Source organism: Chlorocebus sabaeus, chromosome 14 (assembly GCF_047675955.1).
Source record: "Chlorocebus sabaeus isolate Y175 chromosome 14, mChlSab1.0.hap1, whole genome shotgun sequence".
NCBI lineage: Eukaryota > Metazoa > Chordata > Mammalia > Primates > Cercopithecidae > Chlorocebus > Chlorocebus sabaeus.
Window position 1 is genome coordinate 1,650,315 of NC_132917.1, and position 26,196 is coordinate 1,676,510.

General features: G+C 47.8%; 1 protein-coding gene across 2 annotated transcripts in view; it reads right to left on the reverse strand.

Moving 5' to 3' along the window:
• Nucleotides 1-26,196, reverse strand: part of PXDN (peroxidasin) — a 112,599-nt gene that overhangs the window by 45,818 nt on the left and 40,585 nt on the right. Inside the window, exons 2-7 of one of the 2 annotated variants that reach the window (XM_007971638.3) lie at nt 14,577-14,648; nt 13,424-13,495; nt 8,815-8,886; nt 5,267-5,338; nt 4,821-4,892; nt 1,202-1,371 (exon numbers count right to left, since the gene is read on the reverse strand). In XM_007971638.3, the coding sequence (XP_007969829.3) occupies nt 1,202-1,371; nt 4,821-4,892; nt 5,267-5,338; nt 8,815-8,886; nt 13,424-13,495; nt 14,577-14,648 (530 nt within the window). The remainder of the gene's footprint in view (nt 1-1,201; nt 1,372-4,820; nt 4,893-5,266; nt 5,339-8,814; nt 8,887-13,423; nt 13,496-14,576; nt 14,649-26,196) is intronic. The other variant, XM_007971639.3, reaches the window with a different exon arrangement.

Genomic DNA, 26,196 nt, shown 5'->3' on the forward strand with positions numbered 1-26,196 from the left:
AGATCTCCAAGGGCACAACCTCAGGAGCATTAGCGGCAACAACAGGGCCTCGACTGATTCACAGGGACTCACACAGCTTAGCAGAGCTGCCAAGTTGGGCAGCACAGGTCCCTGGGCCCCCCGAGCACTGAGGGCCCTCCCGTCAGGGATGTGTGGGGCAGCTCCTTCCATCAAGGGCTGTTTCTGGAGCTGCTGACAGCCAGTGCCCTGCAGAGCTGAGGGCGGAGTCTGCGTCCGGGGTGGGGAAGCAGTGCAGGCAGGCGGCTGCACAGGGGTCTGGGCCTCTTTTGCTCCCCAGGCTAGAAATCTGAGTGATGTAGTACCCCCAGCCACCAGGCAGCACTCAGTTCTAACTGCCCCTGCCATAGCTCCATCAAGAACTGAGCTAGAAGAAACTTTAAAAAAAAAAAAAAAACAACTATGTATTTTTGTCATATTATAAAACCATCACACAAGGAGATCCTTTCACCTTACCAAAATAAACAGCCGTGTGTGTGCGTGCCTGTCTGCATATGTGTGTGTGTCTATAAATGGTGTGAGTGTGTGGATGGTGTGTTCGTGTGTGTATGTACGTGTGTGGTTTGTGTCTGTTGTCTATAAATGGTGTAAGTGTGTGGATGGTGTGTTCGTGTGTGTATGTGCGTGTGTGTGTGGTTTGTGTCTGCGTGTCTATAAGTGGTGTGAGTGTGTGGATGGTGTGTGCATGTGTATGTGTGGTGAGTGTGTGGATGGCGTGTATGTGCGTGTGTGGTTTGTGTGTGTGTAGATGGTGTGTACATGTGCGTGTGTGGATGGTTTGTGTCTGTTTATGTGTGTGTGTCTATAAATGGTGTATGGTGTGTGTGTAAATGTGTGGGTGTGGTATGTGGATGGTGTGCGTCTGTGTATGTGGTTTGTATCTGTGTGTGTGTCTATAAATGGTGTGTGTGGTGTGTGCGTGTGTGTGTGTGTAGTGTGTGGATGGTGTGTGCATGCGTGTATGTGCGTGTGTGGTTTGTGTCTGTGTGCCTATAAATGGTGTGTGTGTAGATGGTGTGTGCGTGTATATGCGGATGGATTGTCTGTGTATTTGTGTGTGTCTATAAATGGTATGTGTGTGGATGGTGTGTGTGTGGATGGTGTGTATGTGGATGGTATGTGTAAATGTGTGTGTGGATGGTGTGTGTGTGTGTGGATGGAGTGTGCGTGTCGGGCCACTCACCACAGTTCAGCTCTTCCGGGGTGACCGCTGCCACTGAGCGTCCCTGGATGCGTCTGGGATATTCACAGGTGGCTGCTGCCTGCGCGTTCCCCGACTCCGCGTAGGTTTTCAGCAAATCCGCCAACCACAGGATTTCACAGTCGCAGTGAAGTGTGTTTGAGTCCAGTCGCCTGTGGGAAGGAAGATGCGGCCGGTGAGACACGGGGTGGGTGGGCTTGTCCATCCGTCCATCAGACAGGGCTTCCAGGTCCTGCGTCGGGAAACACGCGCCGGGCCTGCCGGGCTTGCGACACGGGGATGGGACACGTCCCGTGGTGGAATCCGAGCCCCAGTGCCCGACTCAGGGAGTGATGCAGAGACACACACATCACCAGGAAGAGCCTGGGGGTGCACAGTACCCCTGGAGGCACTAACCGGAGAGGCATGAGTAGCAAAGGGCCAGTGCACACCCAGACATCGGGTGTCGAGTTCAAGACGAAGGAGTGTGCCAGCGGCACAGGTCAGGGAAGTTTGCGAAGGAGACCGGGTGGGAGCCACTCACAGAAATCAGTAACATGAGAACCACAGCCACAAAACCACCACTGTCACCCAACGCCCATCATCACGGGCAGGACAGTTCTACGTCATCTCACTCCGGCCTGAGCCTTCCCAGGGAGTGCGGGAGGGGAGGGCTGCATCTCCCGGCTGGGGTTCACACCTAAGTTTCCTGAGGTCCAAGCTGACCTGGAAAGTTTCCAGTGACTGGCACATCCTGTCCCAACAAGGGAAGCACGGGCAGGATGTGCCTGCACCCTGGGAAAAGTGTTGTCTCCGCACACGGGGAAGAAGCTGTCTGGGGGCAGAGGAGTTCCAGGTAGCAAACACAGCCTACAGGACAAGGGCTGGAAGAGGCTGGCAGCTGGATGTGAGACTGAGGTGACCACATGCTAGCAGCCCTCATTCTCAGCGCCTTCTTGGCCTCGGCGTCCACTCTGGTGGTGCCTGAGGAGCCCTTGAGCCCGCCACCACTAGAGTGGACGCCGAGGCCGAGAAGGCGCTGAGAGTGAGGGCTGCTAGCATGTGGTCACCTCTCAGTCCAGGACAGCCAGGTGGGATGGGGTCCCCAGGCCCCTCCAGCCGGCCTGCGCACTGGGAGGGGTGCGCACTGGGGTGGAGCCCACAGAGATTCATGCCATTTGTGGGGGGAGAAGCCTGGCCCTCCTCTTCACGGGTGGAATTCAGTCTGCGAGGCAGGAAGCCCACCGGCAAGAAACACCCTCTCTTGCTTTGCTAAGGGTCTCTGTTTCCCCCACTCTTTTTCCTTTTTACCCAATTAAGTCCCATTTTTCTCACTCTTCAAATAGTCTGTGAGCCTACATTTTTGTGGCCACGTAACAAGGACCCCATCTTTCACTGAACTAAGGAAAAGTCCTGCAACAGACGTGCTCACTATTAACCCTGGATGAGGTGGCCCCAGGTCACTCCCCAGATGGGGATGGGACCCCGAGAGGTGCTCACCAGAAAAGCAGGGTGAGGGCATCACTAGGGGCCGAGGTTGGCTCCAGGAGGCGAAGGGGAGGCTACACCTCCCATCCGAGGTTCTCCTGGACATGAGCCCAGAGGGGACAGGAACACAGAACTGGCCTCATGACCAGAATCACCCTTTCCCACGTGAGCAGGTGCACAGCTCTCAGGTGAGGAGGCTGTGAGGAGGACAGTGTCAGCCACGTGCCCAGGGCACCCAACCCGTGCCCACAGCTGAAGGTCAGTACAGGACCACGGGCACATGTAAGACCTGGATGGTCACGGTCCGGTATGTGACATCTGGCCAGTCGGTCCTGGCGAAGCAAGCTGCCCCGGGCACCCGAGGAAGCACAGGATCCCCAACCGTCATCTGCTCTGAAGCAGAGAGGGCTATTCAGGAGGTCTGGAGTGGGGGGCAGCTGGCGCGCCCTCCTCGGCCTGGGGCCCCTCAGGGACGTGAGGTTAGAGACCGCTCCCAGCAGACAGCAGCCAGGACACAGCATCTCAGTCTGGGGTTGTAGTGTTCGAGCACCTCTAGCAAAGTGAGCAAACAGGAGAGGGGGACCTTGCCAGACACCCAGAGAGAGGCTGAGAACAGAGGGAAGGCAGCTGTCAGCATCATCCCGGCTGTTACCAGTCTGCCCTAAACTTGGCTACTTTCTAGAGCATTTATCTGGTAATTTCTTTCTACTCTCCGTTATCTATCAAATATGGAAATATTCATCCCATCTTCCTACCCAGGATGTAGCTTTTAGTTTGGCTTGTGATATCTTTATCCTAAAGAAAAAAAAAAATCACACACAGTCCTGAGGGTCTACGTTTTACTCCACTTCATTTCACTGAATAGATAAAACACACACCGTAAAACCACTCTGGAGCCAGGCTTGTCTCCTGGCATTTTCTGTTTCTTTCTAGGTCTAGTTCATTGCATACACTCAGTACTATTTAACTGAAAATAACGGCTCAAGACCATGGAGGAAAACACAAAACGAATGTCACAACTTTCTCCACCAGTAATAAAATGCCTTAATTACAAGAAATAGCTCAGTATAAGGAAAAAGTACATTTGGAAGCCTTAAAAAACGGGTGGGATTACGGGTGTGGTGGCTCACGCCTGCCATCCCAGCACTTTGGGAACCCGAGGCGGGCGGATCACTTGAGATCAGGAGTTCAAGACCAGCCTGGCCAACGTGGTGAAACCCTGTCTCTACTAAAAATACAGAAATTAGCCAGGTGTGGTCGCACGCGCCTGTAATCCCAGCTACTAGGGAGGCTGAGGCACAAGAATCGTTTGAACCTGGGAGGCAGAGGTTGCAGTGAGCCGAAATCGAGCCATTGTACTCCAGCCTGGGCAACAAGAACAAAACTCTACCTCAAAAAAAAAAAAAGGGTGGAGATCAGCCTCCTTAGTATGCTGTAGAAAGAAACAGAATACAGCACAGGGGTTCTTTCTATACTGGTTTTACTTCTACCAGTAAAGTATGCACTGGAATTAAAAATTAATTTGATGAATTTAAAGATGACTTTTTTTAAATGTTGGCTGGGCATGGTGGCTCATGCCTGTAATCCCAGCATTTTGGGAGGCTGAGGTGGACAGATAACTTGAGCTTAGGAAATCAAGACCAACGCGTGCAACATGGCAAAACCCTGTCACCAAAAAAAAAAAAAAAAAAAAAAGACAGAAAAAAAAGAAAGAAAAACAAAAAAACACAAAATTACAAATCTTAGCAAGGCATGGTGGCATGTGCCTATAGTCCCAGCTACTCAGCTATTTGGGAGCACTGCTTCAGCCCGGGAGGCTGAGGCTGCAGTGAGCTGTGATCATGCCACTGCACTCCAGCCTGGGCAATACAGCAACACCCTATCTTGAAAAAAAAAATTTTTTTTAAAGTCTTAATTGCCTATCAAAGGAGTAACTATTTGCCACATTGTCTGAGTCACATGTTTTCCATTTTGTTCTCTAATGGAGTCAATCCACCCTCCATATATTCTCATTCTTTCAGAATCAGATTGTTATCAACATTTCACTACACTTGAAAAAGAACCAGGTGAATGGACAACAGAGAGAAGTAAGGATTTGCAGCAAAGGAAACACAAAAGGCATCATTATACTTACAATCTCTTCATAGATTCCAAGTGATTAAATGTCCCTGGTACTAAATGTGTAATCCGGTTGTTATGCAAAAATCTGTTGAAAGAGATTTTATAACAAACCAATTTTGAAAAATACGTCTTAAAATGTGTAGAAAAGAATATAAGCAGTCAAATATACATCAGCTTTTAAGAAATCTCAGTGATTACATTTATTTAATACAAACGAATCTGAAAACAATGCTGTTTATCCCAGCAAAGAAATGGATTTTTTTCCTATTTTATCAACACTTTCAATTAAAGAGAAAATTATAAGTCCTATTTCCAAATTGTTAGACTAGAAATATGGACTTTATATCAAAACAGTTTTCAGGTGTTTGGTGGATATTGACCTTAATCTAAGCAAGCCAATGACTGAGGCCTGGGCTCTGTGAATGAAAAGGCAAGGAACAACACAAATACACAACTCACAGCCTCTCAAGCTTCGGGAGATGCTGGAACGACTCTGGGTCCAAAGTTTCTATCTGATTAAAGTGCAGGTATCTAGAGCAGTTAAAAGAAAAAAAAAAAAAAGTATAACTTACAATTTAATTTATTTTCTTAGATCCAGATTTTTGCCCCCAATTTTTTTCCTAGTGATTTCAAATTCAGGTATCAATAGATAGCTCACTCACTAGACTTCCTACGTTGTATGAAAAATACATAAAATTATCAAATGATTCGATAAATACAACTGAACACTAGGCACAGACATCCACCCTAGTGACTGGGTAAGGGTGAGGGAGGCCTAGAGGTGCTCACTGAGGTCCTTGACACCATGTGAGAAAGGCCTGACTAGGCCATTTTTGCTTCCAAAATATATGGAAAAAAGCCAAAATCTAAAGCATAACTTTAATGATAGCATATATATAAATAGGTGAATACCTTCACTCAAATCTTTTAACTCGTATGAATTTGGCAGCGGCATCATCACATACTCGGGCAGAGAGTATACTGTCAGATACAAAGATACCCTTCAAGACCACAAAGGAAACACAAAAAGAATGTCACACGACTTTCTCCGTCAATCCTGAAGCGTTAAACAAGAGACCGTCTTTCCTCGGGTGTGTGATGGTACAGAATACCCAGGGTTTCTATTTCTTTCCATTTCACGTGTCTCCATACTTCTACAATTTATACTTTTAGATATAACTCATTCTTTCTAATTTTTCCTGAATACGAAATTTCTCATTTTGAAAAGTGGGTTTTTTCCTCGTAAGTCAAACACAAAGTCAGTCTTCTCGCTGGGGTGCTCTGCTGGGAGACCCCTCCTGCCCACTCAGGCGTTCCCTGCAACCAGCACACATTGTAAATGAGTACTTCTTCAGGAGGCCAAAACGAGTAAAGCAGCAGCATGCCAGCGTTCACAGGTCTTCAGAACTCCACAGAAAGGAAGGGTCTTCAGAACGCACGCCTGAGAATCAGGTCTGTGGACATTCTGAGAATACCGTCACCGCCAGGGCACCAGAGTGCAGCTGCCAGGGCCCCCCCATCCTGGGGCCAGCTCCCTGGGCAGCACCCACACAGGCCACACTGAGTCTCTGCGGATGCCTGCAGCCGGAGGGGCCCCCAAACGCAGACTGTCCCTGCCCCTTGTCCCGGGACAGGTCTGTGCTCAGCACTCTGTGCACGAATGGGAAACATGAAGGAAGGAAAAACTGGAGCAGGAAGACAAGGAAAACCGCCGTGGGCGAGCATGACGGGCAAGCATCTGACGCGGGGGTCCCGAGGAAGGCCGAGCCCTACGTGATCCCTGGAGCCTCGTCTCTGCCGGGCAGTGTGCTGACAGAGTGCCTGTGGTTTCTTGGGGTTCTTGGTCTTTCGCAGCACACGCCAGTGTGAGACCCAGGCACCATCAACACACAGTGGCCGTGAGCTGCTCAGCGAGGCTTCAGTGCAGGCAGGCAGGGGTGGAGTCTACCAAGCAAAGCCCAGAAGGATGAAGAGGTGCTGACCGAGGGAAGGAAAGGGGGGATTTCAAGCCCCACGGAGAGTGGTGGGTATAAAAATCCCTCCACCCAGACTCTGCCATGCAGGCTGGCCGGGGGGATGGCTGAGCGTGTGGGACTTGGCACCTGCTGCATGGGTGCTACAGGAAATGACGGGCCAGGGTACACAGGACCTTAGAGAGGCTGGGGCTCCGGCGGCCTGGGGTGTCCTTCACCCCTCCCTGAACAGTTGAGGAAACAGGACCAAAGACAGGAAATGACTCCCCAAGTACAGCGAGATCATCACTGAATTCAAATGCGTTTCCTGCCTGGCCAGGTGTGTTTTCTGTCCTGTGTCCACAGCTTCCTAAGGAGCTTTTCTGGATCAGGGATACTCAGTTCCCCCAGGACAGCATCTGCGGGCTCTAGGGCATTCCTGCCTGCCGGTCTCCCAGTGTCACCAGGAATGCATGTTTTCAATAGCTCAGGGCTATACAGCCGATCGGGGGGGAAGGGGTGCAGTGAGCCAGGGTCCGGCACAAGCCGCCCTCCCTGGACACACAGCCTTTGCCCAAGTCTCTCACTGAGGTCTGGTGGACTCGCTTATCCCCTCCCCAGCAGTTCCCTGCCCGAGGGCGGGGGCTGGGCTGCCCTCAGGCTCGCTATACAGCATTTAATGAATGGAACCCACGTCACAGCAGCAGAGACCCCAGGGCTCACCTAACCCTGGGTGCTAAAGGCAGCCTGGCCAGCTCATAAAGCCCCCGCATCATCCAAAATTTCAGCGAACACCTACTTGGTGATTCACAGACGCCCTTCCTCGTTCAGCCTCAGGTTTCTCCCCTGACTTGCCCTTTCCTTCCTTAAAAATAACACTGGACTCACTCAGCACAAAGCCGGATGAGGATTTTCCAGTCCATTCAGGATCGAAGAACTGTCTGCTACGAAGATGTTCTCGCCCCCACTGAGTGACACGCTTGCTGGCTATGAGAGCTTGCTCCTTTGCAAGCTCTCCCTACATCTGGGGGTTCCCTGCATATCTCCATGTGTTTCTGCAATGAGGTGCACTGTCCCTCTCCGTGGAGACAGACGATCTCTTCCCAACTCTACCCACGCCCTGTCCGTGCTCACTTGAATCAACACGCACTTTCAGAACCATGAGCACTGTGGGTCCTCGGGATGCACAGTCCCAGAGTGGTCTCTCCCCCGCACCGCCTGGCCTCACACTCTCTGACAACATCGCTGTGTCCAGTCGCCCAGTGACCCGTGACCAGAGATCAGCAGCTGTGGCAGGAGGACGTCACACTGCATCACAGCAAACAGCTGCTTTCATCCACATTCCTAAAACCGTGACAACTTGCAACTCCCCAGGAATGGGCTCAGCTTGCCGAGTGAAAGGTGACAGGCCGAGCAAACAAACCAGGACAAATCCTCCTTTTTACCAGGACATTGTAACGAAAAATCAACATGCTGACTTCACAGCAAAGTACAACTTCACGGGCGGCCAAGGAAACTAGGAGTGTTTCATTACACGCTGCACACACTAACTAGAACTACAAGGGAAAAAAGGTTTTCTCCAAAATAATGGCATCACAATTGAAGAAATTCAGCCCATGTGTTCAGAGTCATAATGAGGAACAGTGAACGAGGCAAAGAGCCCGCTCCTCCCCGGGCACTCTGGACATTTCCCCTGCGAAGGACGCCTTGATCGGACTTGTGCGCCTGCCTGTCTCTCCTCTAAGTTGTGACGGGGATTCCACGGATCTTACTGTCCTTGGCGTCAGGAGAGCATGGCCCAGGGTCTGGTGCCACCATAGGGGAAACCAGTGATGCATCCTGAGGGGTGGGTGGAGGGCTGGCTGGGTGGAAGGCGGGGCAGAGGGCGAACGACTAGCCCATGCCTGTTTTTCCGTCATCATGCATGTACTCCCCGCACCTCAGGTAGCATAATCATGCATCATGCAAACAGCTAGCTCAGTCGACTGGTCCCTACAAGAGGAAAAGAGCCAGGCGGCATCCAAGAACTGAAGCATGAAGAGAGGAGGCACTTACAGTTGCTCTAGAGAGGCAAGTCCCTTAAATGCTTGCCTGTCAATTGACTGGATCTCATTCTTGTACAGATAGCTGAAACAAGAAACATGGGGGAGCATTAGCACACAGACAGGAGGTCAAACTTCAGACGGAAAAGAAGAATTAAATTGACGCGTGGAGACAGTTTTACAATTAATGGCTGTATTCGAATGCAAACAAACCGTCTGCACAGTGAGTACAGAGTGCCTCTCCCAAGGGCTTCCCTTCCCTCAGATCTCAAGTGGGCCAAAAGCAACTGGTGCCAACTGAAGGCGATCAAACCACTGCAACGGGTTTTTCAGGCAATTCGCAGACCTTAGACTATGGCTAATGAATTGCTGACAATACATTTGCTTCAAAGCCTGAAGAAGATAAAAACCATTTTCCACAGACATGTATAATGCACTGGTGATAAGATTCTATAACTGATATTGATACATCTCTAAAATACCTAGGAATAATTTGGGGAGTGGACCATATGAAGACCGAATGTGTCCTGAATAACTCACCCCTAGAATCGGATTCTTGAAAACAGAAGCAACAGAGGCATACTGGAAGAGTCACACAGTTGGCCTGGCGCTTGTCTTTGTGTAAAATGGTGGAAAATCTCAACAGAAGAATCGTATTTCCTAACATGTGACCTTGGAATGTCAGTGTCCATAAAGGAAGCTCTGCCAGAACCCACCCACACTCGCACACTCCGGACCGTCTGGGGCTGTGCTGGCGCCGTGTGGCAGAGCCGAGTGGCCCCGGCAGAGACCGTGCAGCTCACAGAGGCCTGGTCCTGCACTGAAAACACCTGCCAAGCCTGACCTAACAGACGGAGGGTGAAAATTTCCACACCAAAGTATCACCATTCCAAAAGAAGCCACAAAACCATGTGCATTGTGCCCACCCATCTCGGACACGACTCGCCCTCAGCCAGTTTGCTTCACAACACAGCTCTAGGCCAGCAGCTTGGAAGAGCCCAAGAAGGCTGTGAATCTGTGTCCGTGCCCAGACTCGGGGAGACCTGCCACTACCGCTTCTTGGAATCCCTGGGCTCCATCTCTGACATAGGCAGATGGGCAAGTCAAAATCTATGCTTTTCCTACTTGTCAAATTCAGGCAGACACGTCTCTTCAAAATTGATTATTTATGACTGGGTTTCACCTACTCGTTCCACTAAATAAACAACATTTTTTTGTCTCAATGCTTATAGTATTATATAATTCATATCCAGAAGGGCCGAGTGTTTGATGGTAAGTTAATTAATATGTCTGGTGCAGGATCCAGTTTAACAGAACCAGCACTGCTAGCCTTACTTCTTACAGCCCATCTAAGTGGATCTCACATCCTCCCTCCATGCAAATTTGCAGAGCTGACTTCATAAAGAGTTACAAGCCTTGGCCTGGCGCGGTGGCTCACGCCTGTAATCCCAGCACTTTGGGAGGCCGAGGCGGGAAGATCACAAGGTCAGGGGATCGAGACCATCCAGGCTAACATGGTGAAACCTTGTCTCTAATAAAAATATTAAAAAACTAGCCGGGCATGGTGGCAGGTGCCTGTAGTCCCAGCTACTCGGGAGGCTGAGGCAGGGGAATGGCGTGAACTGAACCCGGGAGGTGGAGCCTGCAGTGAGCCGAGATAGCGCCACTGCACTCCAGCCTGGGCGACAGAGCAAGACTCTGTCTCAAAAAAAAAAAAAAGAGTTACAAGCCTTAACACGAACCACCCAGAGTTCCCCAGTGACCGAGGGCCCAGTGCCCACAGCAGAGGCCTGGCACGGTTGTCACTTCTCTGGGCTGCACGTGTAGGAATCCTTGAACTTCCACTTAATGCCTGGGCCTCCGTTTCCTCTTCTCTAAAATGGACAGAAATCATTGGGATTAGTGTGTAAATATGTGTGTGTGTGTGTGTATACATTTATCTCTTACAAAATGGCCCCACACACATTAACTGCTGTTCACATGGGAGCTGTTACTATACTTCTGGAGAAGGCAAGTTTAAATGTAATTTTCTGTGCCCATTTCTTTAAAAAGAGAAACAAAACAAAGTATCAATGAGAACATCGTTTTAGAGGCATTTTAAAAAATGAAAGGGAATCTTTTTAAAGAATACACAGGACAATTGCATCAAACTGACATGTATGAATGTGTGTTTATAAAGACACTGGGATGTAATTTGTTTTCATAAGAATAGGTGGGTATTGGCTGGGCGCAGTGGCTCACGCCTGTAATCTCAGCACTTTGGGAGGCCAAGGTGGGTGGATCACCTGAGGTCAGGAATTCGAGATCAGCCTGGCCAAAATGGTGAAACCCCGTCTCTACTAAAAATACAGAAAATTAGCCAGGCGTGGTGGCGAACACCTATAATCCCAGCTCTTCAGGAAGGTGAAGCAGGAGAATCTTTTGAACCTGGGAGGTGGACGTTGCAGTGAGCTGAGATCACACCACTGCACTCTAGCCTGGGCAACAAGACGGAAACTCCATCTCCAAAAAAAAAAAAAGGTGAGTATTGATCATAATAATAAATTGTGATTTTCTGCTTCATCATAGAGTTGACCCTTGAACGAGTCCTAACTGTCTCAAGAAATGATTTCACTAAAAAACGTGAACTAAAGGGAAGGCTTATGCCTTACTAGAAGTAATTGGAGTTCCAAGAAATAAGAACTACTCAACCTCTACAAGTATACTTTGGTACTGACTCCCTATAGAAGGCTGAAATAATCAATAAATTTCAAGAGAGTTCTTCAGCATTTAGGTTGTACACAGTTTAAATCACAGCATTTAAGTCTTACACAGTTTCCTAAATCAGCACTTATCAAATGTCCTCCTCCAATGAGCGCTGAGGAGGCGGAGGCTGCAGTGCTGTGGAAAGGGGTCCCCGGGCCTCTCTGCACAGCTTCCCTCCTCTGCCCTGGTCTTTAGTCCGTTTCTGAGTCATGACCCACCAATCTGTGCTCCCTCCACCCCAGTGATCTGTGTCCTCCGCCGCCAGGGACACCGTGGTTTGTTACCCAGGGAGTGAAGAGGGAAGAGTGTGCAGTGCAGGCGCTCAGAGAGCCGCTGTGCAGCAGATGAGGTCGGACGAGGGTCGTTGAAAAGAGATCAGTGAAAACAGAGCATCCCAACAACTCCACTGTGAACACGTTTGCTGAGTGCATAGTAAGTTGCTCTTAATTCAAAACCAGTGACAAAAAATAAAATGTTAAAAAACCTGTTAAACCTATTACACACACATATACACACACAAGGAATGCTGGCTATCAGCTGACTGGATCTCCTTTCCAGGAAACAAAAGCCCTCTTCTGGAACTTGCACAACACTCGAAATACAAAAAAAAAAGGGGGGGGGGCGCGTAAATTAACCAATAAAAGATGTGTCTCATTTTAGAAATGTGGGACAAGGCTTAGTCATGTTTATATGAAATTAAAAATTAACATCCTATGCCACAATGATGGAGGGAGAGTGTGTATGTAACACTGACAAGTATCTTCACAGAGGCAATTATTTTAATAAACAGAGTTAAAGGCAGCTCTGTAATTAACAGTCATAGACACAGCTAGAATGAAAACAGATTTCAGAGTATACATCAACAATAACAACACAACTTTGTTTTAAGAATCAAAAAACCTAGAGCATTAGGACAAATACCTAATGCATGTGGAGCTTAAAACCTAGATGTCGGGTTGATGGGTGCAGCCAAGCACCACGGCACGTGTATACCTATGTAACAAACCTGCACGTTCTGCACATGTAGCCCAGAACTTAAAGTAAAATAAAAAACAAATCAAAATAACTTAAACATTTTTAGGTTCACGTATAATAAAAACTTCCAATAAAAATGGCTGAAATAAATAATTTTTATTAAAAATAACTCTCTTTGGAAAGTGACTAAGTCTTAAAAGAATAATCTAAAAGCACATGACACACCCTTCTACTCTGTTTTTCTTCAACCTTTCCAATTTTATAGCAAGTATGTGTGTGACTGAGACTAAACCAGGAAGCTCATTTTCTAAACTGCAAAACTGATCTCAACGAGCAAAAGATGTGTTAAATGAAGATAAATAGATCAAACTCAGTTTTTAAAAGTGAAATAAAATTCACACAAAATTAAGAGGTGAAATCACTTAGCGGAAGACAAGACAATATGCAGGAATGAGTGACATTCCACCGGGGTGAGTTATTTCGATTTTACATGTCACCTGCAGCAAGAAAGAGAACTGGAAACTATTTTGATAGCTGATATTCTGCAACACACCTGTCAGCTGTTCATATCAGCAACTCACTTAGCATCACTTTCCCCTCTGGAAACATCATCATTATTTCTAGAGCGATTTTCAAAGGCTGTGCATTTTAATTTTATGCAATCCACTTTACTAAGGCTTAGTGATGAAACATTAAAAATCACATAATGTAGCACTTTGTATCAATGACAACCTGTTTTTATAATCCCAGCTAAATTTTTACTCACCTTCTGAAAATAAAACCTCTTTTAAATGAATATATTTACAATCATTCATAAACAGCACGAAATTTAGCTCTATTTTTAAGTAATCTAAATATAGATACCGTAAGCTTTTAGGTTAAAGAACTGATCATTAACTTACAGATATTTTAAATTTTCCAAGTCTTCAAATGCTCCACTAGGGATCCTCTTGATCTGATTATTATTGAGAAGCCTATGAAACAGAGTCAATAAGAATTTTAAACAACAACAGAAAACAAACTTCGAAGTTGTGTTAAAACATTCCGACAGCCTTGGTAAAGGCCATGTAACAATTTCAGTTACAGATTTGCCATCAACATTCAATGAACGCTGAATTCACAGGACAAAACACAGCTTTAGCGTTTAACCATCATGGTGGAAAAGTTGCTCTGCAGTGCTGTCCCTATTCCACAGTTACCACCTTTTGATACAGTGGAGAAAAAATTCCTTCTCTCCTACAGAAGGGAGTTTGTATCTTTATCCTGCTGTCTCTTAGGTTTTCTGTTTTAGCCAGGACTGCGGCCAGTGCTAAGGCAGTCATGGTGGGAGGGTGGTGTGGGCAGACAGACGTGCCAGGAAAGGTGGGCCCTGTGGCCCGTGCTCGCTCCATTCATGTGCACAGACAAGGGCCTGGGGTGAGAGGCCCCAGGCCCCTTGCTCTCCAGAGTCAACAGTGGACAGGCGGCCCAGGCAGTCCCATGTTCCCCATGACCCTGCCCTTACGCCACTGTGCTCAGTCCTGGTGCAGAAGGGAACCAGCTTCCACTGCACTGGGCGTGCCCTGCAGAGCCGGAGGTCTGCACAGCAACACTGGACCTGGCCCTGCCTGCTCCCTCTGGGCATCATGGGACTGCCTTGAACCCTCACTTCAGTCCACTCCACGCTCAGAAGCAGCATTGTCCTGCTCAACCTTGCCACAGAGGAGGTGCAGGAGCACACAGAGGTCAGCCTGACCCAGCAAGGGCAGTGATTCTGGAGCAAGCGACCCATATGAAGGCCAGGGACAAGTTTTGCGGTCGGTCAGCATGGGTCCCAATCAACATGCAACGGACAGGCACACAGCCATGAGACGAGAAATACAGTGGCCACAGTCCTGGCATTCACCATCTTGGCATTCACCGTCCTGGCACTCAGGTGCATTTTTCAGCCTCACTTTCCTGTTCTACTTTTCCCCACCCATGCCCACTGATTGTGGACAATGAGTTCTACTCACAGGTAAATAATGTAATGATTTCTATTTTTCTATTAGTTTCCAATAGAATACTTCCACTCACAATGTGTTCAAGTTCCTCAGCCGCCTGAATGCCCCAGGTTGGATCTCTCTGATTCTGTTAAAGCGAAGATCTCTGTGAAGAAGCAAGAAAGGTATTATTATGTGGAAAAAAAAATCTATAACCGCCGCTACACTTTTGCTGTTCTTAGTCAGTTTCAAAACAGTGACAGCGCATTTAAAATATTCAACCATCCAGTTCACTCCTTAAATGAGTCTTCTTTTTCACTGAGGCTAATAAGTGTATGAATATTTATCTGAATGGTGGAACAACAGTCTTACACTACAGAATTTTTAAAAACAGTAATTATGGGGAGAAAAATTACATAAACTACCTAAACACCCTATCTTTGGTAAACCACTGGAAAATGTCATGTCGATAAGTCTTAGGATAATAAACACAGGTTAGGTGTGATGATATTCAAGAAGAGAGTCGCACCACCTGTGGAACTGAGTAAACACCTTAGAGTTTACTCCAGTGATTTCATGAGCTAGAATTCGGCTGTTCCTTAGTCAATGACCTCAAGTGTTACCTTCATGAGATTTAAACTGAATGTCTCAAAACCACGAAAGTGAATTCAGCTAACTGGGAAAATAGGCTTTCTCACATATGGTTTTACCCTAATGGTTCCAAACAGGTATTTTCATTAAATTAAACTTCTACTGTTATTTATTTATATTTATTTATATTTCGGGGGTGGAGAGAGGATCCAAATAGCCCATGAGAGACCAGAGAGCACACCAGAATCGACACAGAATCTGGTGCTGGAAGGAGAAACACTTCAATTCCTGACGATCTGATGCTCAGGCAGAGCAAGCTGGGAGGCCCCGACCAAGGAGGCCACGGGCCGCAGCATCAGGCAGAGCAAGCTGGGAGGCCCTGACCATGGAAGCTACGGGCCGCGGGCAGCAGCATCAGGCAGAGCAAGCTGGGAGGCCCCGACCATGGAGGCCACTGGCCACGGGCAGCACAGGCAGTCAGGTCAGAGGCCTGAAGGCAGCGACAGGAAGTGCAGACATGCAGAGGCGTCTGCTCTACCCTTGTAGACAGCCCATCCCAGCTTGAATTAAAACTATAAATTGAACAAGTATAGAAACCACTGAAAAATAAACAGAAAGACCAATTTCTTTATCAAATACTCAGGAAAATTAAAATTCCTTACGCGTAGGTCCAATCCCTTTTCATACCGTCCAGCAGGGATTGGTACGGGTTGAACTGTGTCTCCCGAAATCCACTGGGCTCACCCCCAGGGCCTCAGACGTGACTATGTTTGGTCATTAGGGTATCATAGGTAAGGTCAGGGCATTAGGGTATCATAACAGAAAATGTTTATAACCTTCTAAGGAATCTGATTGCCCTACACCAATCACTGTCAGTAGTTTGCAGAACTAGTTTATGTTCTACAAACTAAGTTCTAGTTTATGGTTCAGTAAGATACTTCGAAAAAAGTATCTGTGTCACTGACAGTAACAGCGTCCAGCCTAGAGGTGAGCGAATTAAATGTGTCCTTCCCAGGGCCGCCCCATGCTGTGGGTCAAGTTCTCCCGGAGGAGAAGGGGAAGGCAGCTCCCCTCTGCCCATCTGGCTCTCCTGGGCATCATTCCACGCTGTGCCCTCGCACCCGGGTTCGCTTTTCTCAGTGATACCCACTGTCCACCAACAGTCTCCTCACACGCACCCTCCCCTTGCACTGCCATGCTCCTTTTTAAACAGATGAGATTTTCATTTACATTCATATTCAGAATACCACTAGTGGCTCCATGTACTGTCCACATAGGAGCTGCTGAAAGTCAGAGGCACCGAAACCGGGAGGTGTTGCTGGAGGAAGACACGGGAGGGGAAAGCAGCCATCCAGGATGCTCACTCATTCCGTACAGAAAACACAGATCAAGTACAGATAAGGAGAGAATTCTGACCAGCTACAATTTCGGGATAAACAAATGATTGCAAAAAAGCTCCTGTACCTGAGACACAGCAAGCTGAGGGGCTTCCCAGCATTTGAACAGGTAAGAAAGGCTGTCCTGGAAGGCCGAGCCACGCATCACAGCTTAGAGCAGAAATCAACCCCAACCCCATCTAATCCAGAAACCAAGCTGCTCGTCCAGAGCAGAGGATGGAGTGACCCCACTTGTTCTGGCTCCTCATTCCCCATGGGAACCCACACTCAAGGCACAGAGGAGGCAGCGGCAACAGCGTGGAAGCTGGAAAGCAAGATGTGGGCTTGGCTCCTGGCGCCTGGGAAGACTGCAAGAAGAGCTGCAAAACCACCCTCCCGGCGACATGCAGGCCTTTCCCCAGACCTGAAGTCGGTGCCACCAGAAACCTCTAGAGTGACGGACAAACAGGTGCTGCCCCACACACAAGCCCCTGTGCCCTGGGTCTGAGCGCCTGAGAGGTGGCCAGTGTTGAGTAAAAGTGCAAAACTCACACTGGACCTCAAGGACTTCCTACAAACAAATAGAACATAAATACATCTTCAATAAAAGTTTATATTGAGTGCATGTTGAAACATGTACAAGTTTGGCATGCAGAGTTAAATAAAACATTTTTTAAATTAACGGTTTCTAATTTTTTCAGGAATTGACCAGAAAATGTTAAATTACATAAGCAGTTCTCATCGTATTTCTGTGGGATGGCACTGGTCTAGGTTAAGGGGACCATTTCACAACCTGCTCCCAAGCAGTTAGACCTTCCCCCACGTTCTTAGGCAGACCACTAAAAAAGACTTCTACTATGAAGAGGGTAAAACAGAGGGTCCCCTTTACTGCAAAGGGGGTTATCTTAGGCAACAAAGTGAAACAATAAAAAAAACAAACAAACTGAAATTCTAGAACTGAAAAATATGATAGCTGAAATGAAAAGCTCATTGGATGGACTTAACATATTGAGCACTGCAGAGGGAGAGGACTTGGGAGCTACTCAACATTAGAAATGATCTAATCTGAGGAACAGGATGAAAAAACACTCATACACCAATATTTATACATGCACATATTCATCTGCATGTGTGTATGTTTACATTTTCTGTCTGATACCACAGCACATGAAAGGAGCTAGAAAGATTTGTCAACAAACAGGAGCGTGTGTTTGGGTGGGATGATTTACAACACAGCTACATCTGCACACGTTACTGGAGGGGACTTGGAGCTGCCTCAGAAACCCTCCTGTTCCAGAGCAACAGAAAGGGCACAGGGTCCAGGTTGTTGTGGCTCCATCCCCGAGAGACAAGCTCAGGGCATGAAGACACCACAGACACAGGAAGCCAATGTTTGTTTCAAATATGAACCCCAACTTTGAGGTCATGAAGACAAATGCAAGGGCTGATTTTTGCCTGAATATTTCTCACTTGCAAGATTCTAGAAAGGTCAGGAGGGATCTGCCCTCCACAGAGCAGCCAGGATTCTCCTAAGCACTGTTTCATGGCACAGGTGCTTGGGAGCCTATTACAAAAGCAAATTCTGGGCCCCACCCCAAATCTCCAGAATCAGAAACTCCAGGAGTGGGTCCCAGTAATGTGGGTTCTAATAAGATTTCCAGGTGATTCTAAGTAAGGTAAGGTTTGGAAGTCACTGTTCTTCGGGAATGCTGAAGACATAATGCAAATACACACTATGTATATTTTTAAGTGTGCGCGTGTGAGTAGATATAGGAAAAGCATTTGCACACGCATGCAAACACATAAACACTAGTAGCAGGCATTTGCTCGTTTCCTCTGCATTTCTTCCACGTCTGATCCTTAACTTACTGGTCATCATTGACATAAAGTTTACAATAAATGTAAAGCTAAACTCTCCAATTAAAAAGTGCTACCATAAAAATCCTAGAGGAAAACCTAGGTAGTACCATTCAGGACATAGGCATGGGCAAAGACTTCATGTCTAAAACACCAAAAGCAACGGCAGCAAAAGCCAAAATTGACAAATGGGATCTCATCAAACTAAAGAGCTTCTGCACAGCAAAAGAAACTACCATCAGAGTGAGCAGGCAACCTACAGAATGGGAGAAAATTTTTGCAATCTACTCATCTGACAAAGGGCTAATATCCAGAACCTACAAAGAACTCAAACAAATTTACAAGAAAAAAACAAACAACCCCATCCAAAAGTGGGCAAAGGATATGAACAGACATTTCTCAAAAGAAGACATTCATACAGCCAACAGACACATGAAAAAATGCTCATCATCACTGGCCATCAGAGAAATGCAAATCAAAACCACAATGAGATACCATCTCACACCAGTTAGAATGGCGATCATTCAAAAGTCAGGAAACAACAGGTGCTGGAGAGGATGTGGAGAAATAGGAACACTTTTACACTGTTGGTGGGATTGTAAACTAGTTCAACCATTGTGGAAGACAGTATGGCGATTCCTCAAGGATCTAGAACTAGATGTACCATATGACCCAGTCATCCCATTACTGGGTATATACCCAAAGGATTATAAATTATGCTGCTATAAGGACACATGCACACGTATGTTTATTGCAGCACTATTCACAATAGCAAAGACTTGGAATCAACCCAAATGTCCATCAGTGACAGATTGGATTAAGAAAATGTGGCACATATACACCATGGAATACTATGCAGCCATAAAAAAGGATGAGTTTGTGTCCTTTGTAGGGACATGGATGCAGCTGGAAACCATCATTCTTAGCAAACTATCACAAGAACAGAAAACCAAACACCGCATGTTCTCACTCGTAGGTGGGAACTGAACAATGAGATCACTTGGACTCGGGAAGGGGAACATCACACACCGGGGCCTATCATGGGGAGGGGGGAGGGGGGAGGGATTGCACTGGGAGTTATACCTGATGTAAATGACGAGTTGATGGGTGCAGCACACCAACATGGCACAAGTATACATATGTAGCAAACCTGCATGTTGTGCACATGTACCCTACAACTTGAAGTTTAATAATAATAAATTAAAAATAAAATAAAATAAAATAAAAAATAAAAACAACTTTCAGAAAACTTAAAAAAAAAAAAAAGTGCTTAAATTTAAGTGCCACATATAAGTGCTCCCCATTTTACAACTTTTAAAATAACCTTTGCACATGTCTGGGCAGAATAAGACTGTGGGGAGGCATTTGATCCCTGCATTATGCACTTACATATGACTAAACAACTTGACAAACAGAATTATTATTTTAACAATCATAATAAATAGTTCCACAAATAATCCTAACTGGGGGAAAAAAACTTGCCCAAACTTTGAAGATTTAAAGAGCACTTCAACAAGTCTTCCTTGGCTCTTCCCTGGAGCTTTGTGCTCCCACCCAGTCCTCCTGCAGTGATGTCTCCCGAAGGGGCTGCGGGGGCTGGAGAGGGACCCTAGGCAAATGTGGTCGCATGGCCCTAGCTGTGTGCCACATGCCAACAGGCAGACCACTGGGTCACCTGCCCTCCGCAGCCACAGGACCACTTCTCCCAACAAGCAAGGGGCTCTGGCACTCCCTCCATGAAGTAAGTTGGCATGATGAGCATAGAAACAGATTCTAGAAAGTTCCGGGAAACTATAAGTGGCGTGATTACTAAAGCAAGGGGAACACAGATGAACACTGAGGGCTAACATCGGACACAGCATCCATGAACTCTTGCTGAAGTCAAGGCCAAAGCCCCAGGAGATTGTGATTAAAAATGCCACACCCCTGCCTGGGTAAGCGTGAGGGGTACATCCCTTCTAAAGCCTGGGGCCCTAAACCATAAAGCGCCAATGACAGCAAGCAGCAGTGAACAAGGTCACAGAAGGACGAAGTGCTTGTGTGTGAAAAGTCCTTCATAAACAGCAACCCTCTGTAAATATCCATCATGAACACCCCCTGCAATTCCAGTGGGTCTTGTCAGCTCGTTCACTGAGCACACGAAGCACGTATCTGGGGCAACCTCTGAGCTCGGCAGCAGCACCTGCGCTTAGAGAAGATCGGTGTGTACAGGGAACCCTCGAGAGCTCTCAGAAATGACCACGGTAGGGCAAGGTCACCCCCTACTTCAGAGTGACAAAGGCACATCCTGAGGAAATGGCTAAGCACACTAAGGCAGAGCACGTGAAGGTGGCTGACTGAGGGAAGGGAGGAGAGAATGAGATCCAGGTTAGAAGAAATCCCTTTTCTGGACAAATCGGAATTTAGAAACTAAGAAAGATCAGGTAATTTACCTAAAGTCAGTCAGTCTGTAAGTGGCAGAACTAGAAACACAATTAGAGTCAGCCCAGGGCTCTTTTCTCAGCATTAAAACTGCTCTCACTGAAGGCATTTCAAGAGGTTAATCCTCCCAGGTAGAGTCCACCAGACTCTGCCACTTACATTTAAGAGTTCTCCCAAGTGTTAGAGCAGAGCCGCTGCCTCTGACCTACTTAGGGAACGTGGACGCCAACACAAGCCCTCTCAAGTTTAAAGAGAAGCCTGCAATAACTATTAAGCATGAACTATGAATTTTTCAATTTAGAGTCTCAAAAACAGAACACAGATTCATTTACATTTTACATTTAAAAAGCAAGTGAAGTTCAAATCAAGGAGTTTTAGGGTAGTTTTTGTGTTTCCTTTTGTTTTGTTGTTAATGTTTCCATTATTCTCAAGTCTTAATGTACTAAAAATCCTACTAGGAAAAAAAAAATGTCAAGAATTGTAGTGTTTGGAATGAAACATCAAAGTACAGGTTTACACTCAATATCAAAATCACAAGTCACTGCAGAACCACAGAATAGTTGAAGGTTAGAACTAAAAGGAAGCTTGGAGATCCAAGTTCTAATCTAATTCCTTCCAGGGATTTTCGTCATTAGATTCCCTTTCACAGTAAACTAAAATGCACAGAACACTCGGAAATGCTTCATTTAATCATGGCAAAGTTATGAATTCTAAAAAGCAGTCATTAAAGATTGTTTTATACAGTTTATTCTATTATAATACCTTCCATAATACTGATTTTTAAAATAAAACAATCTTGACTTTTCCCATATGCAAGTCGCAGATGTGTTTGAATCCATGTTTAAATATAAAATATTAAGAATTTGGCCGGGTGCGGTGATGGCTCACGCCTGTAATCCTAGCACTTTGGGAAGTTGAGGCCGGCGGATCACCTGAGGTCAAGAGTTCAAGACCAGCCTGGCCAACATGGTGAAACCCCATCTCTACTAAAAATACAAAAAATCAGCCAGGCGTGGTGGTGTGCACTTGTAATCCCAGCAACTCGGGAGGCTGAGGTGGGAGAATCGCTTGAGCCTGGGAAGTGGAGGTTGCAGTGAGCCAAGATTGCACCATTGCACTCCAGCCTGGGCAACAAGAGCAAAACTCCGTCTCACCAAAAAACAACAACAACAACAAAATAAATAAATAAGAGTTTGCCAATTTGCCAACAAATTCAAAGTTACACACTATATTGTTCGGTTCAAGAACCAAAATTATCTCAATTATGGAATGAAAACTGACTCATGTCAGGGCATCAAAATTTAAGAAGTTACTTTCATGATGTGGCGACGGGAACACTTGCCTTTTGTTCTTTCTTGTGCTAGTCGTGTAATATAGGCCTGTTTCTAACTAACAAGAGCCAGGAGTTACCTGCAAATATTCCCCACAAACTATGTATTTCAGAGGTGAACTGTCTTTAATCTCAATATTTTTTTATTGTGACTTTATCATTATTGTCTACATTTTTATTTTTATTTATTTATTTTTTTAACACAGAGTCTCACTCTGTTGCCCACGCTGGAGTGCAGTGGTGTAATCTCAGGTCACTGCAACCTCCGCCTCCCGGGTTCAAGTGATTCTCCTGCCTCAGCCTCCCAAGTAGCTGGGATTACAGGCGCATGCCACTGCACCCGGCTAATTTTTGTATTTTTAGTAAAGACAGGATTTCGCCTTGTTGGCCAAGCTGGTCTCAAACTCCTGACCTCAGGTGATCCACCCACCTCAGCCCCCCAAAGTGCTGGGATTACAGGCATGAGCCACCATACCCGGCCATTGTCTGGATTTTTTTTTTTAAGTATTTTGTGCATCTTAACATGTTACCTAAGATTTTTGATCACATTTGGATCACAATGTTAAAAATCATCTTGAAGCTAATGGCAGAAGTATCTTCATTTTAAGCTCCTCATTAAGGCACAGGATTTCAACACGAATGTGCCGTCCTGAAGTAAATCACAGTGATGACATTGTGGTTCTTTGTCATTCGTGTTGCTCAGCAGTGAGAACACACAGGACACAGCAATACAAGCAAGGCCAGGCACTGTGGGAGGCCGAGGTGGGTGGATTTTTGAGGTCAGGAGTTAGGGACCAGCTTGGTCAACATGGTAAACCCTGTCTCTATTAAAAATATGAAAAATTAGCTGGGCGTGGTGGCGCACGCCTGTAATCCCAGTTACTCAGGAGGCTGAGGAGGGAGAATTGCTTGAACCTGGGAGGCGGAGGTTGCAGTGAGCTGAGATCGAGCCACTACACTCCAGCCTGGGCGACACAGCGAGACTGTCTCAACAACAAAAAACCAATACAACCCAAAGGCTCTTAGACTGCTGCTTCAGAGGAGCAAATATGCAAAGTGCTTTACTGATTTTAAAGGTCGGAATCACAGCCGATGCCCCACGCCCTCTCCCAGGATGAATACAGGACAGAAGCCCCCCCTCAGCCCCGCTGGGAAAGGCAGGAGGCTGAGTCCCACCTCCCCATCCCAGTCTCGCTGCAAGTGGGAGGCTGGGGGAGTTTGAAAAGCTGCATCCCAAAGCCAGGCCATGTGGTTTTCCATTCACATTTGCCTGACCTAAAACCGCTTCAGTGCCTCGCAGTAAGGACTGCCTCTCGTGACTGAAGGCACACCCAGGGCTTGTGTTCTCGGAGTACAGACCGCACTGCTTTACCACAGGGCTGAGGAAATCCACGCACTCGGGCCGAATGTCAGGAAGTCTCACGGGGCCCACCGAAGTCTGAAGGATTAGGACTTGGTAAAGTACTCGCTTCCGCACTTAACAGATGCGACCTGAGCCACCCGAGCAGGTGGCCACAGTGACACGAAGGGCACGGGGAGTTTCAAGCCTGCACTCCGGCAGTCGTAGGAGAAATGGGCGCCCTGAGTGGAGGGCAACGGTGTATTCTGGAGGAAGCGGGGATAGGACCACTGAGGTGGGCCGCGTGGCGTGAGCGAAGCCTCAGGATGCCCCTTGCCCTGTGGGAGAAGGGGAGCCCCACAGAGAAGCAGGCTCAAGGTAGGGGGATGCGGGAAGAGGTAGGGGGATGGGGGGGTGCGGGATGGGGTCGGGGGTGCGGGACGGGGGCGGGGGATGCGGGACGCGGGCAGGGTGTGGGATGCGGCGGCGGGTGCGGGATGCGGCGGGGGGTGCGCGATGCGGGGGGGCGGGGGGGTGCGGGATGGGGCGGGGGGATGCGCGATGGGGCGGGGGTGTGGGATGCGGTGGGGGGGTGTGGGATGCGGTGGGGGGGTGTGGGATGCGGTGGGGGGTGTGGGATGGGGTGGGGGCGTCCAGCTGCCTGGGTCCAGCGCTAGTGCTCATGGCTCCCTGAGCCCCCATGGCTGCAGACTGAACGTTCACGCCCCCTCAGATTTGTGCTGAGACCTAACCCCCAAGGGATGGTGTTGGGAGGTGGGGCCTCTGGGAGGTGACAAGGCTTTGATGGTGACCCTGAGAGCAGCCTTGTCCTGTCCACGATGTGAGAGGACACGAGGAGAAGGTCCCTTCTCCGAACCCGGGTGGCCCTCCGCAGACACCCAGTTGGCTGCTGCTTGATCTTGGACTTCCAGCCTCCAGAGCTGCGGGGGTGAACTGGTACCTGCTGCTGTGTTTACAGACTGCCCCACCCATGGCTCCTCAGAGAGGCCTGAACAGAGCTAAGACATAAGACGCCCACTAATACCATTAATGAGATCAAATTACGTTAGTCAGGACCTGCCTGCCCCTCAGCTAAAGAAACCTGGCCTCAATCCTTTGGCTGTGAGGGTCATTTCTTGGGGGATCCTGGAGTATCACAAATACCTGAAGGCAGAAGGAGCAGCGGCGGCTTGGGTGGAGTGAAGATCTATCTCGGCTTCCAGGCAACGAGAAGTGGAGGCCTGCCCATCCTCTCCCCCTGCCCTTCCTGTGTCCATAGGTGACACCCCCGCCCCCGGCACAGGGTCCCCTGTCACCGAGGCTTCCTCCAGGACACAGGGAACAGACTCGGCCTGGAGCAGGCTCTACCAGGGCTGCATGGACAGGACCAGGAGCTGCTCCAAGAGAGAAGGGGAGACAGAGCCCGACTCTCCTGCGGGTCACAGATGCCACCCCAGTGATATGTGTGAACCCCAAATATCTGAGACAGGTCTCGGCCAATTTAGAAAACTTATTTTGCCAAGGTCAAGAACATGCCCATGACACAGCCTCAGGAGGTCCTGACGACAAACGTCCAAGGTCTTCAGGGCACACCTTGTTTTTGTTTTTTTGAGAGACAGTCTCGCTCTGTCACCCAGGCTGGAGTCCACTGGCACGATCTTGGTTCACTGCAACCTCTGTCTCCCAGGTTCAAACAATCCTCCTGCCTCAGCTGAGGGAAGAGAGAGACCCTCTCATATTGTTTCATACTGTTTTATACTCAGAAAAGGAAAGAGAAGTGAAACTAAAGGCAGGTAGCCCGGCGCCTAGGAACCAGACCTGAAACCAAGGAACCAGACCCGAAACCAGGCCTGGGCCTGCCTGACCTAAGCCTGGTAGTTACAGATCGACCCCTGACCTAACCGGTTATGTTATCTATAGATTCCAGATATTGCACAGAAAGACATTGTGAAACTTCCCGGTCTGCTCTGTTTCACTCTGACCACCGGTGCTTGCAGCCCGTCACGTACCCCCTGCTTGCTCAGTCGATCACAATCCTCTCACACGGACCCCCTTAGAATTGTCAGCCCCTAAAAGTGACAGGAATTGCTCACTCGGAGAGCTCAGCTCTTGAGACAGGAGTCTTGCCCGATGCTCCCGGCCAAATAAACCACTTTCTTCTTTAACTTGGTGTCTGAGGAGCTTTGTCTACGGCTCGTCCTGCTACACAGCCTCCCGAGTAGCTGGGATTACAGGCGCCCGCCACCACGCCCGGCTAATTTTTTGTACTTTTAGAGACGAGGTTTCACCGAGTTGGCCAGACTGGTCTTGAACTCCTGACCTCAGGTGATCCACGTGCCTCGGCCTCCTAAAGTACTTGGTTTTATACATTTTAGGGAGGCATGAGACCCCAATCAATATATGTAAGATGAACATTGGTTCGGTCTAGAAAGGCTGAACAACTCCAGGTGAAGGGGGAGCAACTCCAAGAGGGGAGGGAGCTCCCAGGTCACAGGCAGGTAAGAGACCAATGGTTGCACTGTCTTGAGTTTCTGACCATCTTTTCCAAAGGAGGCAATCAGATACGTGTCCCAGTGAGCAAAGGGTGGCTTTGAATACAATGGGAGGCAGGTTTGGTTTGCCTTTAGCAGTTCCCAGCTTGACTCTTCCCTTTAACTTAGCGATTTGGGGGATCCCAAGACTTACTTTCTTTTCATGCAGTCTTGGGAATCAACCATTATCACATTATATTAATAAAAGCAGATGATGCATTATCCATTGGTGTATTCTGAGGATGTAATGAGAGAATGCATATACAGGA